The sequence below is a fragment of the Fistularia commersonii genome, chromosome 22 (assembly GCF_037954325.1).
Source record: "Fistularia commersonii isolate RoL2024-O1a breed Wild chromosome 22, RoL_Fcom_v1.0, whole genome shotgun sequence".
Lineage (NCBI taxonomy): Eukaryota > Metazoa > Chordata > Actinopteri > Syngnathiformes > Fistulariidae > Fistularia > Fistularia commersonii.
Window position 1 is genome coordinate 1,177,130 of NC_141305.1, and position 17,126 is coordinate 1,194,255.

At 44.6% G+C, this 17,126-nt stretch overlaps 1 protein-coding gene across 1 annotated transcript in view; it reads right to left on the reverse strand.

The window, feature by feature from the left end:
- LOC147221237 (transmembrane protein 132B) overlaps nt 1–17,126 on the reverse strand; it is a 309,075-nt gene that overhangs the window by 45,115 nt on the left and 246,834 nt on the right. Inside the window, exon 6 of the mRNA XM_086169493.1 lies at nt 7,110–7,253. Coding sequence (XP_086025619.1) covers nt 7,110–7,253 — 144 coding nt within the window. The remainder of the gene's footprint in view (nt 1–7,109; nt 7,254–17,126) is intronic.

Genomic DNA, 17,126 nt, shown 5'->3' on the forward strand with positions numbered 1-17,126 from the left:
AGCGAGCATACATGTCCTGCACCAGTCTAACGTACTTCTTTGCCACTCCAGATTTCCTCATACAATACCAGAGCTCCCTTCTTGCACCCTGTCATATGCTTTTTCATCCAGCACACCGCACCATACATGCATACATGTCCTGCACCAGTCTAACATTTTCCTCTACCTGTTGTCTGCTCTCACTCCAGATCACAATGTCATCCGCAAACATTTCACATACATAGAAATATAAAGTCACCCTCTCATTCACAAGTCATATTGTCCTGCAACATCCATCCTCTAATTTGTATATCATACAGTGCCGTATGAAATTCACCCTCTCATCCACACCTCCCAGACACATCTCCTCAGCTTCACGGACGTGCCGAGCGCTTTACGCCGCGTCAAATTCGACCCCTCCACGCCAGCGCGCCGCCGTGCAAGGGGGGGTTTGGTGTCTCGCACGAGGACGGACGCGCCGAGCGTCGAGGACGATTTCATTCCTCTCATTTCATTTAAATAAAAAAAGCACGATGAGCGAATGCTAAGGAGCCTTTCCTCTTTCAAATGCGGGGGAATCTTGACATAAAATCCTTGTTAAACATTATTTAATGTCCTTTCATATATTCTTTTTGAAGGTTCACACACTCCAATGGATATGTACAGTGTGTGTGTGTGTGTGTGTGTGTGTGTGTGTGTGAGGACACATCTATGCTGGACTGGCGTATCTAATAACAAACAGATCAATACTTCATTTGTGTTGCATCTATAACACACACACACACACACACACTCACACAAAAAGTGTTACTTAAACATGCACGCTGTCTATCTCTCACACACACACACACATAAAAACACACACCTCCCTTCATCGCCGCAGAGCGTTTCCGTCCTCCTCTTTGTCAAATTCAATTACGGGCGACACCGCTGAAGGAATCTTCACACAAACCAATTACTGTCGGTGTCCCCCGGGTGTGCGACGCACAACCCCGTGCACACACTCCGTGTACAGTTACACGAGCGGCGGTAAGAGTGTGTTTGTTAAATATAGATGAGTACAACTCGGAAACGCTTAATACGGTTTATTTTATAAGTGCTTTAGGCCTCGGTGTCTGTCAATCAAGCACGAGCGCAGCGTTATTTGAGAAACAACGCAAGTGCACGTTTTTCGCCGATGAAGAAGAAAAGTCCAGGCTGAGATGGTTTGGATTTTTCAGAAGACGACCGGAGAGAAGGTTCCGGATGGAGGACTGAGATGAGTTGAAGAAAATAATTAATTGACGCTGATTAATTCCCGGTCATTTATGGATATATTTATTCATTTATTCATCAGTTTTATATCATTCTTATTATTCCGATTATAATCACTATTTTCATAATAAAATACATTAGCACTAATTTCATTACAATGATGATAATAGTAATACTTACAATAATGCAATGTGCAAAATACAATAATAATACTTATTATAATTATTATTATTGTTGTTCTTATGGATTCCAATAATTAGTGCTTTAATCTTCTGTAATGCAACTAAAAAAACGAGAATTACTTTTTCATGATATTCAAATATTTTGAGGTAGGATTTTTGAGTTTCCTTAAGATGTAAGCCATAATCAGCAATATTAAAAATAATAAAAGGCTTGCAATATTTCAGTTGATTTGTAATGAATCCAGAATGTATGACATTTTTGTTTTTGTAATTGCATTACAGAAGATATAGAACTTTATCACAATATTCTAATTTTCTGAGACAGTCCTGTATATTATTATTATTATTATTATTATTATTATTATTGTTGTTGTTGTTGCTGTGAATTACTTCCATTATTCTGATCATCAATAATTATGAGTCTTTTGTTGATTAAAATAAAAACAATAGATAGATTTTATTATTATAATTATTATTATTATTGTTGTTATTACTTCCATATCCTGATCATCAATAATAATTCTTTTGTTGATTAGAATAAAAATGATAGATAGATTTTATTATTGCTATTATTATTATTATTATTATTGTTGCCTTTATTACTTCCATTATTCTGATCATCAATAATAATGATTCTTTTGTTGATTAAAATAAAAACGATAGATAGATTTTATTATTATTATTATTATTATTATAATTATTATTGTTGTTGTCGTTATAACTTCCATTGTTCTGATCATCAATAATAATGTTTCTTTTGTTGCGAAAAATAAAAACGATCATATTATTTTATTATTATTATTATTATTATTGTTATTATATATAATTTTATCATGATACATCTTGTCTTTTCTGTTGCTGTTGTCATAGCATAGCTTGTTTGCGTGTCATTCTTATTCTTATTATCCTTTTATAATCACTGTTATCATTACTATCAAAATAATAATAATAATCTTCTTTTCCTTTTTCCCACCTCCTCCATCTCAGCCTGATCTCTGGATCCTCCTCTCTCACACGACTACCTTCATGTCCTCTTTCAGGACGTCCATCAATCTTCTCCCTGGTCTTCTTCTGGACCTCCAATTCCAATATATTCACTCTCCCTCGTCTGTTCACGACCCAACCATCTCAGTCTGAACAACAATAATAATAATGATTACTATTATTACCATTATTATTATAAGTAATATTATTTATGTTCAATGTTTATATTTAAATTAACATGGCATGCTAATAAGCTGCTTTTGTTCCCACACACACACACACACACACACACACACACATTCTGCGGGTGAATATGCAGGAAAAAAAAACCCAACCAGCATTTATTCTTATGGAATATGGAAAATGAAGGTTATGTATTTGCATATAGACAGAGGAGGAAGTGACATCGCCTCTTAATGCTACCTCATTTCATCCTCTCCCTGTTTCACCTCTCTTCTCCTTCTCATCAATTCATCAGATGTTTTTTTTTTTTTTTTTTTTTTCCACCTCCCTGTCACTCCTCATTCTGTCGTTCATCCCCCTCACCTCGCCGCTTCGTCAGGAAAAAATAAAAATAAAAAAATAAAAACTTCCTGCGTGAGGTCAGGATACCGCCGCTAATTTGTGTGGACGCTAGCGCTCGTCCGCTAAGCGTCCCCTTGCAGCTCCGCCACTTCGACCCGCACGTACTGCTGTGTCAACAACAGCGGGCGGCGTTTCAGAACTCCCTAACAAGACGGCTTCCCACCACAGAGTTACAGAAGCTGGGAGCAGAACGGGGGGAGGTAGGAGCTGTAAATTATCACGCGAGTAAACTCGGCATCGTCGAGGACAAATGAGCTGAAGTGAACAATAAGAGTCGTAAGAGGGGAAGTTTACGGGCAGATGCGCCTTCGGAGGGACTCGGGTGACGCTGTTTCCCTGGCAGACGTTTATCCGCAACGGAAAGCTGGTTAACGGAACGCGGGGATATTTCCCAAATCTCAACTCGGATGGTTCTTTCTAGCGTCGCGTTAAAAGAGGACGAAAATGTGAAGGGGAACTACTTCCGGTTCATTCTTTTCATTCAGGCGGGACGCACTAGGCTACAATCAGTCACAAGGCCTTGCTTTCATATTTATTGGTAATCGAGGGTTCCCTGTGAACCTCCTGCCTGTTTTTGGACACCGGAGAACCCGCAGGAAGCCCATGCAGACACGTGGAGAACTTCCAGACTCCACACAGAAAGGCCTCCTGTTGGAACCCAACCAGGGATCTCCTGGCTGGAAGCTCCAACCACTGCCCATCTAACTGCAGGTTCTTGCAAAACCCCAAAATGACTGTAGAGGTTGTTATCGTGCAGAACCTGAAGTAGTCACTTCTTGCAGCAAATCTCCATCAGCTCCTCAGCCACAAAGAACTTCAGCTTTTTAGTCGCACCACATGAACATGCCGAGACAAAAGTCAAGACGTCGCCCGAAGGACCTGAGATGCGAGCGAGTACCGCCTGTCTAAAGTACAAGGAGGACCAAGGCTTTGCCAAGAGACTCCAACAAACCAAGCTGGACATTGGCGTGAACCTACATACTCCAAAAGAGCTGCGTGGACGCCTCATGCATCCAGGAAGTGCTACAAGATCTACCGTGTCGCAGAAGGTGTCAGTGACCGTGTTGTTGTCCACCATATCATGGTCGATTTCCATCCAGCTGATTTCAGAGAACATCTCCTTCGGAGGAGTATCTCGAAGTCGGCTGGCCAGATGAGGAGAAAGAAGAACCTTTCAACCAATCGCCCCGTAAGACTACATCTTTAATGAAGGAGTGCAGAAACCCACGGGCGCAAACCGAGGTCCGCTCACGGCCGCACGGCCTCGTGGTGCGAATCGACGAGATGTCGGCGACCAGGACGGCCTCGCGCCCGTGGACATCCTGAGGAGCGATGGCTCCGGAGCCTTGGAGAAGACGTGCTACTTGTGCAAATGTCACCCCTGACGACGGCCGTGATGGAAAGGAGGATCGGCGTGCAGGGGAGCGAACCCCGAAACCACGCCGGGCGGACGCCGGGCGAATGATGATGAACCGAGCGGACGCTTCCGTAATATTCCGTCGCTTTCGAGACTCGAGATCACGGACGAGAACCTCCTCCTCCGTTGACGTGATAAAGGTGAACATACCGGAAGTCGCCAAGGTCATCTGAATCCACGACCTAGAAAAAGCAAAGGTGGAGGAACATTGTATGCTCTGCTATTTTAAGATTTGAGTTCCTTGAGAACCAGCTCTGGATGATTCTTCTAGAAGACTCTGAGGTTCTGATGCAGACGTCGCCTCCACTGAAGGAACGGGCGTCTCCGGTGCCGCTCAGGCTTTTTCGTGATGGTACTTTACACCTGTCATATTGACTCCCTGACAGCTACAGCTACCTGGAGTTGTGCCCCGTGGGTGTCATTGTCAAACAGCTGTCTGAGCCGAAGGTGTGTGTGTGTGAGCGCGTGAGAGTGTGTGTGTGTGTGTGTGAATACTGCTTTCAAGGGCACTGTGTTTTGTTTGTTGTATTTTCCGCCTGCTCTGTTTCTCTTTGCTCAGCTCCATGTTCTCCCTGCAGATGCCATCCACAAATCCAACCTGTTGGTGTTTGTCCAACGCGTCGCCGTGGCGATGCAAATATGAAGCCGGTCCGCTCGCACTTCCACCCCGGACCTCACCGTCGAGACAAGCTTGATGAAACCCTGGTTGTGGAAGTCCAGAGCAAGAATACGAATTTGCTCGGCGTCTTTTGACTTAACTGCGTCAATTAATCCGGTTTAATCTCCCTGAGCTGCCTGGGCTACCGAATCAATCGTGTTCTGACGTTCAGTCTTTCATTTGTTTATTGTCTACGCGGTTTATCCCGCACTCACGGTCGACTGTCCCAACTGTAAGTGACCAGCACTCCATCCCGCCTACGTACCGTTGGTAAGGAGAGCAGGTAGAGTAACCGAGATCGCCGGCAGAAAGCATTGACAAGCTTCAGGGATGCTCTTGTATCTGCATCGGAGGATATCGGAGAGCAGGTGTAGACTGTCTCATCCTACATCTTCTTCTGCGTTGACAATGTCAGACCCTCCAAAAAAAGTCACCATGTTTGCTAACATCAAACCCTGGGTGACCAAAGAACTAGAATAAGAAATAAGAAAAAAAAAGAATCTTCTTTGCACAGGAGGTCAAACAAGCCATAAGAACTGCCAAGCTGAGCTCTGAGAACAAGTTGGAGCAAACTTTTGCGCAAGGTGACCTCCGTTCAGCTTGGTAGGGGATCAATAACATGGCCTCGCTGAACACGGCTTCCCCCGGTCGTTCATCTATTCCACTCCCAGGGAGTAAGCCGACACCGCTCCCCAATGGCCTCAACTCCTTCTGCACCCACTTTGAGAGTGACCGCAGATCGCAGCTAGTAACCTTAGCCTGCACTCTCTAACCGAACTGCCGGACTAACCCGTCCTGGTCTCCACAGCACCTGGTCCAGATGGGATCTGTGGACGTACCCTTCAAGCCCTGTGCCGAGCAGCTGGGGGGGAGTTTTCCCGAACTCCCTGTCCTGCAGCACAGTGTCCCAGACGTGGAAACACCCAGGGATTCCCAAAGAGCTCAGGCCAGTGGCCCTCGCTTCACTGGTGATGAAGGCCTTGGAGGGAAATGTTGATCCTCTCCAGTCGTCCTTCAGGGCTCACAGAAGGGTGGATGATGCCAAGATCTTCAGTGATTCTAGTCACAGACCCCTGCAAAACCCCCACAACACAACCAGAGAATCTGATGACCCGTTTCCACCTCAACCCCCGGCTCATCCAGTGGATCGTCAGCTTCCTCGCCAGCAGATCCCAGAGGATTCTGGGAATTCACGTGAAGGTGCGACTTCCCGCCAAGGTTCGGGTTTGCGCCGCCATAAACCGCACAACTGCTATTCGAGAAACGAATATTTGCACCAACGGGCTTCGATTGCATGTGGACACACGTTTGAGGCCAGCAGATAAATCACATTTTTTAGATATATTGTCTATTTTATACAGTTTTATATTTGTATTGTCCAGGACTACAGATGGAAATTAGCTATGAGCTACAATCTGGTACAAACATCTCTGCCTCTGTGCTTAATGTATTCGTACACTGTCCTAATAAACTTCTAAACAAACAAACATACGTGTTTGCTAGCGAGGAGAGTTGCTGTTTAAGTTTTTTGCAGGGGACTCTGCAAGAAAGATGACCTTCAGTCCGGCGGCTTGCGGCCGTATGGCGCCGCTCCCGTCACAGCATCTCAGGTCTTAGCCGGCGAACCATCTGTGTGGCGGTTAAGCTAAGCTAACTCGGCACGATATCTCACAGCGGCGGCGTTGCAGCCGTTCTCATCCGATCCCGAGTGACGGTTAGCGGAAGAGACGGAGAAAGTGCGGGAGGGGCGGTCATTATGCGGCGCCGCTCAAAATGAATTACGACGACAAAAAAAAATAATCGAGGGTGTCACTCACAGGAAATTAGAAAAATAACAAATAAAATCCCTAAAACGCCGCGTGTCACCGCTGCACCCGGTTACCGCCTCTTCGTCTCCGTGAATGTTTTCCAATTTTATGGATTCGCAAGTCCGGAAAGGACAGACGGCTTTTTCGGGTCCGGAAACGGAAATATGGTGCCGACAAAATCCAGCGGCCATGTTTGTAGTTCTAGACCAGGGGGTCATTTGGGCCGCGCAGGTCGAACAAACCTTGACCACGTCCACGTCCGTCGAGCCGCAGGTGATGGGATCGTCCACTTCCCTCACTTGACCGTCCGTCTCCACGGTAACCACTTTGACGGGCACCGCCACCCGCCTGCCCGTCAGGATGGCGGTGTTCACCACGTCGGTGTCCTGCACAGAAACGGGGAGATGACATGAATAATACTAGTAATATTACATTTTTTAGACGTGACGTGTCGGTATTCACGCAACAAAACGGGAGCGAATTTCCACAACGTAATCGTTTTGATGGTATTTAAATGAATATTTAAATATTTAAAAATATTTAAATTAATATTTTTAATATAATATATTTATAATACATTTTAATACAATATATTTAAATTAATATTATATTTAAATTAATATTTAAAGTTTTTAAATTAAATATTTAAATATTTAAATCAATATTTGAATTTTTTTTTTCTTCGCTGCCTCTGATTTTTTTTTTTTTCTGGTCGAAAATGGTTTATAAAAAGCGTTGATCCAGTCACAAAGGTGGACCGACCGACCGAACCGTTGCGTCGTCCCAATCTTGCGACACATTTTGAGGTCTTTTGCAGCTTTTGTTCCGGTCGCTTTCATTTCTTCTTGTTGTCGCTTCTCTTCCTCTTCAAAAGAGATCTCGGTTTTTATTTTATGAAATAGATTTTAGTTAAATTTTTTGCGATACAATATGGCTATTTCATCACAGAAAAAAAAAATCAAATACTGCAAAAAAAAAACAAAAAAAAACGCTAAAGAGTGATAAATTGCAAAATGAAATTCCAAAAAAAAATAGTAAAATAGTGAGGGTACGAAAGCGTCCACTGAACGCTAAAATATCCTTGATCTGAATGAAATACTTTGTTCTTTATATAGTTGAATGTCCTGACAACAAAATCACACAACAATGATGAATGGAAATGAAATGTGTGAACCCACGGAGGTCTGGACTCCAAATAAAAGTGTAAAAACACACTCCAGGCTGATCCGGCGTCGATGTCATGTCCTTAAAACACGTCAAAATCAATCAGTAATGTTCGATTTCACTCAAGTGCGATTGACTCGGAGTTACATGTGTTGTTCAAGTGTTCCCTTCCTTTTTTTGAGCATATATTTATATATTCCTTCATTATTTATACTGCTTCTCCCGCACTCAGGGTCCTGGAGCTTTTCCCTGCTGTGATTGGACGAGAGGCGGGTTCACTCTGGACCGGCCTATCGCGGGGCCACGTGCAGAGATGTTCAACCACTCACACGTCTGGACAATGTGGGGTCTCCAGTGAAGCTCCTGAATATGTCTGGACGGTGGGAGGAACCCGGAGAACCCTGAGGAACCCCCTGCAGACACCAGTAGAACATGGAGACTCCAACTAGGAAGTGTCTCCTCGGAGATGTTAAAGTTATTAAAAACGGGTCGGTTTTGAAGAAAACGGTGAAAAGGAGGCTTCTATATTTTACCGCAGGTTTCTTCTAATCAGTATGTTTACCTTTGATTAGATCCTTCTGACATAAGAAAGACCTGCCAGCATCAATCCTGATTATATGGCCTTGCAGAACTTCTAAGGAGGCATTTATCACCACCAACACGCCATCCGCTGATTACGGGGTATTTTTCCAAGCCTACATTTTCAAGATGGGAAGTTTGTTCGTGTTTGCATGAATGTGTGTGTGTGTGTGTGTGTGTGTGTGTGTTATTCATCGGGGGAATTTGAACTGTACAGGTTGTGCAACCATATAAAGATGTGAAGGTATACATACAGTATTATATGTAATCTGTATTCTTCTATATTTAGCACTGCTTTTTGATTGACAGTCCTTGATTGCAGAAAGCTTTTGCATCCTTATATTATAATGAAAGTGTTCTTGTTATTTTGTATCCTGGTGTTTTAAACGGCTGCCGTGCCGTCTGAGGACAATCATACAGCCCAGGTACGCCTTGTTCCCTTCTTCCCTGGGTTCTCCTCCCCTTGCAAGGTCTGCACCGCAACATTTCTGTCTCTTCTCAAAAAGTCCTAAAGTGTTTAAACCCCAAGCTTTCCGGGTCAAACCCTGGAGCGGTGACAATCACGAAAAGACGGAGCTGGAGGTCAAGGAGATGAAGATGTTGAGGTTCTCTTTGGGAGGGACCAGGAGAGAAGGTCAGAGATGGTTGGGTCATGGACAGAGGAGAGAGAGTGAATATATCGGCAGAAAGATGCTGGAATTGGAGTTCTAGAGCAGGGTACCGTTGTCCGATACCGGCCAACCAGAGGGTCCGATCTGGCCCGTGGAATAAAGCTACAACTTGAAAAAAAACATAAAAATCAAGGACTGCTTTAAAAAAGATGCAGTTCCCATATTGTCTGCTAGGGATGCACTGTTTTAGCCGGTGTTAGCAACACGGTAACAACACCATGTGACTCACAACTTACAGCAGATGTGCAGCAATGAGGCCTCAGGGTCTGTAAGAACATTTTTACTTGTTGATAGAAATGTAGCTGCTTTTCCGTTGGACCCGACACCCTCATGGGTGGACGTGGAGTGCAGGGTTTTCCAGGAAAAATGGACCACTTCTTATTTGGTCGTTGAGGTTAATAAGAAACCGACGTGCTCGGTGTGGATGCAGACAGTTTCGGTGCCACTGTGAGACTCCACATTGTGGAAAATACAACAAAATACATGGAGAACTGAGAAGACAGGACTTGTTATACTTTTCTTCATGAATCTCAGGTTGCTGGTCATGTATTTTTTAAGGAACAGTTCATGACATAGACAGAATTTTTCATTTCCCTGTTTTCCTTTACACCAAAACAAAGGAAACGTTTGGACTTGGTGTTACTTCTAGGTAATTACGCTATAATTTTACTGGTCCACCTTGACATAAAATCAGGCTATAAGTGGCCCCTGGACACTCCGGGTCTAGAAGAAGACCAAAGAGAAGATTTGTGGACGTAGTCAGAGAGGTTATGAAGTGAGTTGGTGGGAGAGAGGAGGATCCAGAGAATAGGGTTGGATGGAGAAGGTGGACTCACTGTGGCGACCCCTGAAGGGAGAAGAAGAAGAAGAAGAAGAAGAAGAAGAAGAAGAAGAAGAAGAAGAAGAAGAAGAAGAAGAAGAAGAAGAAGAAGTCAGGACATCAGAACATACCCAAGTGTTATGTCCTGACATTCTCAAGTGTTAGTCACTCCTCTGAGTTGCTAACCCCCCTGCTCCTTCCACTCCCTCTACAGATCCTGGAGGATCACGGAAGATCTTGACTGTCTTCCCCTTGCCCTTCCGTTGCCCCACTTGATCTAGTTCAACTAAGAAGACCCTGGAAGATCCCAGAAGATTCTGACTGCCAATGTCCTGACGATCCAATGTCACCAGGGGTCCTTCTAGTCCCTGACTTCCTCCTTCTTCTCCCTTCTCCTCGAAATCCAGCAGCTCACCATCCTGAGCTCCATGAATGACCATGACAGATACGTCACAAATAAGTGTACAAGTGGGTGACAGAAGAGATGAATGATGCTAAACTCTAAAAGGGTCGATGTCCTTTTGAAACCATGTCCTCCTGGAAATCACACATCCTACTCAGAATAACTGTAAGTAGATATAAACCTCAACTAATTTCAATTTTTTTCCACTGGAGTTAGCAGTAGCGCAGACAGCTATGCAAATATACAAATAAAAATAGCTTGTAAGGGTACACAACTAGGGGTATGACACACTCAGGAACCACACAAACACACCTTATATCTCTATGTGTGTGTGTGTGTGTGTGTGTGTGTGTGTGTGTGTGTGTGTGTGGAGATTCCGAGGCCTATGTGCAAACCTGCACACACACACAAGGTTAAGTGTGTGTGACCAGTGGCATGTTACTGTTGCCCTATCCCTCTTTGCCACACACTGCCATGTGACCTTTACTTAATGAGACATTGTTCCCTCTCTTCTTCCTTCCTAAGACACACACACACACACACACACACACACACACACACACACACACACACACACACAAACTCAGGTTTATTATTCGGAATGCTAGCTTCCTCGCTAACTCACACACCGCCCGCTCTGAGATGAATCCGACGACACGCGAGCGTTTAGCAGGGGGGAAGCGAGGCGCTGTGGGCCGAAGGTGAGGAGAAGAAGGGGGGGACCAACGCGATTAAAAGCATGGAAAAGATGAAAACCTGCAACTGGAGATGGGGGAGGGTGGATGAAGAAGGGTACCGCAGAGGGGAGTCTTCCTCGGCGCCGAGGTGGATGGGTGGGTGGGACGGAGGGATAAGAATCAAAGACGACAAGAGATAATGCGGTTCACTTCCATGTTCCCAAGATGTATATATTTAAATGTATGTGTGTAACCCACGGCGTTGCAGAGTAGATACTATCTTCCCCATCTCTTCAGGCCAACGGGGATGACAACAAAGTCTGGGGAAACTGAAGAGAAGGAATGAGGCAATGAATTGTAATGTGTGGAAATGTTATTCCAGGAAATAAACCCCCTAAAAATTACACGTCTGTTTCCACGAGGTGATGGATTTTCCGCTACTGTTCAAAGATATCCGAAGGAGTTCGGTGCTGTCGATCTAACCGAGCGCTCCCGTTTCCCCGGTGTTTCCTTGAGCGCTCTGTCCACATGGCAGCTTGATCGAAACCAACTTTCGATGCTTGAAGAAAGTCTGGTCCGAGACACCTGGTGGAAGAGTTGCCGCCTTTCTGCATTTGTTTTGGGAGTCCACTGACATTTGGCTGATTTCCTGTTCCCATTGGTAGCCTCCCTTGGTAGCCTGTCACCATTGGTAGCCTCCCTTGGTAGCCTGTCACCATTGGTTGCCTCCCTTCTGCACTTGTTTTTGGAGTCCACTGATTTCCTGTCTCCATTGGTAGCCTAACTTGGTAGCCTGCCACCATTGGTTGCCTCCCTTGGTAGCCTGTCACCATTGGTTGCCTCCCTTGGTAGCCTGTCTCCATTGGTAGCCTCCCTTGGTAGCCTGTCACCATTGGTTGCCTCCCTTGGTAGCCTGTCACCATGGGCTGCCTCCATTTGGTAGCCTGTCACCATTGGTTGCCTCCCTTGTTAGCCTGTCACCATTGGTTGCCTCCCTTCTGCACTTGTTTTGGGAGTCCACTGACATTCGGCTGATTTCCTGTCTCCATTGGTAGCAAAGTCAATGCACTGGAATCTTTTGAAGGTTCATATATACTCAGCGTTAACTACAGATATGGGCGGCGCCTACGTTTGTCCTAATCCTGTACATTCTCGGGGAGCAAACGGAGCAGTACCACTAGAAGTCGTGGGTGGGAGTTCCCTGGTATGCTCAAGTGCGACCAGCGAAAAGAAAGCTCGTCACATTTGAGCATACCGGTCAAGACAGATAGCCAAGAAGAAGTAGAAGAAGACAACATGGCGTCTGCATAGCCGGGAAGAAGAATTCATCGACCGCATGCCGCCACCGCCTCACCTCTCTCTTAGGAAATTATCGACCAACCCGTCCGCCATCACCAACATGGGAGTGAGTTCTGAACTCTGCACTCTACTGGGCGTATCGCTTGGCAACCATGGCAACATTAAACATACCTGCCTGTTTACGTACGTAACCTGACTGGTGTCCGGTTCTGGGTCGCTGCTCTGCGGTGATTGGCCGGCGCATGGAGTCGCATTTTCAACTTTTTTTGTTTCCTATGTTTGTAGCTTAGTTTTTCTAGATTTTTTTTTTTTTTAAATATATCCTCCTTTACACTTTCCTCTTCTTCTCAGGCTTCCTCCCCCGTCACTCCCCACCCGCTGCAGTAAATTTCTGAACAGTAATTAATTCACAAAATTATATAATTAGATATTGATTTATTTATTTATTCAAAATGTTTAAATTTTTTTTTTTCTTATTTTATACTTTGATTTTCACAATTTGATGCTGCTATCTCATGTCCCCCCCCACCCCCACCCCATTGCAACCTATAAAGTTTTCTGAGTAGGATTGAGCCCTGAGTTTTCAACGGAATCATGGATCACCTTGAAATACCGTGACCTACTTCTGAGTCCACCTTCTCGACCGTCACTTCCTTAAACATTTTTTGCTCAGTATTTATTTTGACCTTCCTGGGGTGTCTTTACGAGGCTACAGCTAGCTCAGGAGTGGGAAAACTACGGCCCGCGGGCCACATCCGGCCCGTTGGTCTATTTAATCCGGCCCACCAAAGATTGGCACATAATTCATATTCTAAAAGTGTGGAAGCTCAAACAAGATAGTACTTCATTTTTGGAGCAACGTGAGAATACTTGTGAATTTTCCTGAGCTGAATGACACAGATTGGCTTTGTGATTTAGCCTTTACTTTGGACGTACCGACACATGAATGAGCTGGATGTGAAGGGAAAAACTAGTTTGTGCATGAAATGCAAGCAAACGTCAGAGCCTTCAAATTAACCTGGTTTTATTTCCAATGCAAATATCAGACGAGTCTGATATGTACCATTAAAAAATGTTTTTTTTTTTTTTTTTTTTTTTTTTTTATGTACCGTATCTTGAGCTGATCCGGCCCATCTGTCAAATTTTAAAAGTCAATGCGGCCTTTGAGCCAAAAAAGTTTGCCCGCCCCTGAGCTAGCTATCTATTTGGAAACAAGCTGTTAGCGGTTAGTTGTTGATGTTTATAACACAAGTCCTTGGAAAGGCTGTGGTGATGAAACCATCACGAGTCAAATGTTGGAAAACCCAAATGAGCCTTGACCTGATGGATCCACAAAACGTGTCCGCCTCCACGTGAGTGTCACCTTAAGCTTCTGTTTTGGACTTTATCCCCGGAACTTTGGCCGATATGCATCGAAATCTTTTGCCGACATCAGACAAGTCTTTTAATATAATACCAAAGTCACAGCCTTATCATCACTGACGGAGAAGGTTACATGACGCACTTCGAAGACCGAATCTCCAAGAAGGTGCTTCATCGTCTTCACCGAGTTGACGAAGCGCAGACGTATTTGAGATGGATTGACACGACTCATTTTCCGGATTCCGATGAGGCTTTCCTCTTTCAACAGAACTTTAGACAGAAAAAGAGATTGTTAGAAACTAAGTTTGAGCTTAACTTTGGAAAAGGCTGTTGTCTTCTAAAGTGGTGTGGAGGCAGGAGGGGATTATCTTCTGCCTCCAGTGAACCGTCCACCTCAGGAGGAATCTGTCCTTTCCTTGCGTCTCTCTTCAAACGGAAAGATTTTACAAAAGATTCAGATGGACTCGTGATAAAACACGTTGACTCGGCTAGATATTATAAGTATACATATTTATAAGAATATAGAGATAGATAGATCTACACTACATGGCCAAAAGTATTGGCTCGCCTGCCTTGACTCATATGAACTTAAGGGACATACCATTCTTAATCTATAGGGTGCAGATAAAACAGCTTCAACTCTTCTGTCCACAAGGTTCACTGATGTTGGACAAGAAGCCCTGGCTCTCAGTCTGCGATCTCATTCATCCCAAAGGTGTTCTAGGGGGTCGAGGTCAGGACAGTGGAGTTCATCCACAGCAGACTGTCCTCCATGTCTCTATGGAGCTGCCTTGTGCACTGGTGCACAGTCATGTTGGGAAAGGAAGGGTCCAGCACAACTGTTCCCACAATGTTGTGAGCATGGAATTGTCTTGGTATGCTGAAGATTTCAGAGTTCCTTTCACTGGAACTAAGGGGCCAAAAACAAGCTCACACCACAATCCCCCCTCCAGGAAACTTCACACTTGGCACAACGCAGTCAGAAAAGCAGCGTTCTCCTGGCGACCGCCAGACCCAGACTCGTCCATCGGATTGCTAGATGGAGAAGTACAAGTCTTCACTCCAGAGTCGGCGTCTCCGCTGCTCTAGAGTCCAATGTTGGCGAGCTCTCCACCGCCGCATCTCACGCTTTGCACTACACTTGCTTAGGCGTGTCTTGGATGCAGCTGCTCGGCCATGGAGAGCCGTTCCATGAAGCTCTTAGCGCTCTGAAGCTCATCTGAAGGCCACGTGAAGTTTGGAGGTCTTTACCCATTGACTCCGCAGACTCTGTTTGTGTTCCCATTATTTGGACGGGTGAGCCGATGCTACTGGCCAAAATACAGTGCATATTTATAGAAACGCAAACAAGCCGGTCCTGGATTCTAATCAATTTCAAAAACATACATGAGGTTTTACTGGAGGCCAGAAAGTGTCCGGATGGTGTCCACATATCTGTGGTCTGAAGCACGGCGACACAGTGCAGGTTAGATAACCTGCAGCGGAAACACACACATGTGCTTGAAGTTAAATTTCGACGCTCCATCATGGGAGTCTCTTTGATCCACCACACCATGACCTTTCATACGCGTCGCTTTTGATTCTTTATTGCAATTACTGCTGCAAACACGGCCGCGTGACATCCGTTACCGGACAGCACGGGCATCAAAGATACGGGAACGTAAAAGAAGACGCAGGTAAAGCACTCAGCGCAGCGGGAAACCCACCATTTAGCTGCTACTATTGGTATTTATTTATCAAACCATTATTCATCGTCTGATAGGCCCCCACTTATGTGGCCTTTTGTTGTGCCGCATGAAAGACTGAATATGAATAAAGATTTTTTTTTTTTCAATATATCTGAACAATGAGCTGCATTCATTCATTTTTCATATTTACAGCTGATCCTGCACTCCACAGGTCACTCCGTAGTGACATGGAGTCAGGGGAGGCAGGAGAGTGTCGTGCCTCACTCCCCTATTTTCAAAAGAAATAAATGTCAAATAAAAAAAAGAATTGAATGGTTATATTTATCAGTGATTTCCACTTGAAAGGTGTTTTTCATTTAATTTCAAATACTCAGAAGAGACCTGGGGTGAGGCAGCGGACGGTTGAGCCTCAATGACAGCCGACAGCGGGCATGCTCTGCACTAACACCATATTGGTGTTTCTCTGAATATCCCTATTAAAATGTTTAAACACTTTTGCTCTATGAACTACATTTCTCAATTTGTGTTGCTACTTTATTGTGCTGAGCGATCATAAAACGGCTTCGGCGAGCCACGAAGTGAGGCACGCAGTTCTCCTGCCTCACGCTAGGGGGCGCTGGATGCAGAATATAGCAACGGCAAGCGAGAATTAGCAAGTCAGGTGCAGCCATTCATTTATTTTTTCCTCTCCTCACTTCCCAGAATAACTTTATATATATTTCTATATTAAATGTGAAAGATGATTTTAAAGAGATTTTAAACATAACTGCATGGAAACCTGCCCATCACCATCCACAACACTGTAGTAAGGCAGCGGTCGGGAAGCTACGGCTCGCTAGCCATATATAACTCTTCCGGTGACGTCACATGGCTCCCAGACAATTTTGAGTTGGAAAAGAAAAAAAATCAGTTTGGAAGTGATTTTAAAAGTACTTGTGATATTTTTTCATGTGTCATTTTAAAGTAAACAGAAATCAGTTTTGAAGATAAATTTCACGGGTCACCCGTCGGTCAGGGTCGAGAACCATCGGCTTCCGAGCACGTTCGGGTTATTGTAAAGTTAAAGAAATTAATTTTATCAGATAGCCAAGTAGTTTATCCGCGTCAACCCTCGTGATGGAAAAGATGGCGAAAAGAAAAAAAAGACGATGATTACCGTGCGTTCCGGGCTGCGTGGACACAGGAATTCGCATTTGGATCTGCGGTATGTCTAAATTGCATCGATGAAACGGTCAATCATAAAGCGGCACTTTGAGGAAATCCATGTGGCACCAGAGGTCGCATTAAAAGTAAGACATTTTTAATATATTAAAGGTTAAAAATACTACATGGCTCTCGGTGAAATATATTTGGAAATATTTGGCTTTTATGGCTCTCCCAGTCAAAAAGGTAGTAGCCCCTGTAGTAAGGCCAACCACAACTGCCAGAAACCTGGTCTGGTCCTGGACAACCAACTGTCGTTCTCAGCAAACGTCGCAGTGGTTGCACGTTCCTGCAGGTTCCTCCTTCACAACCTCAGGAAGATCCGCAGATTCCTCACGGAGGACACAGAGCAGATACTCATCCAGGCTCTAGTCGTCTCTGGTCTGGACGACT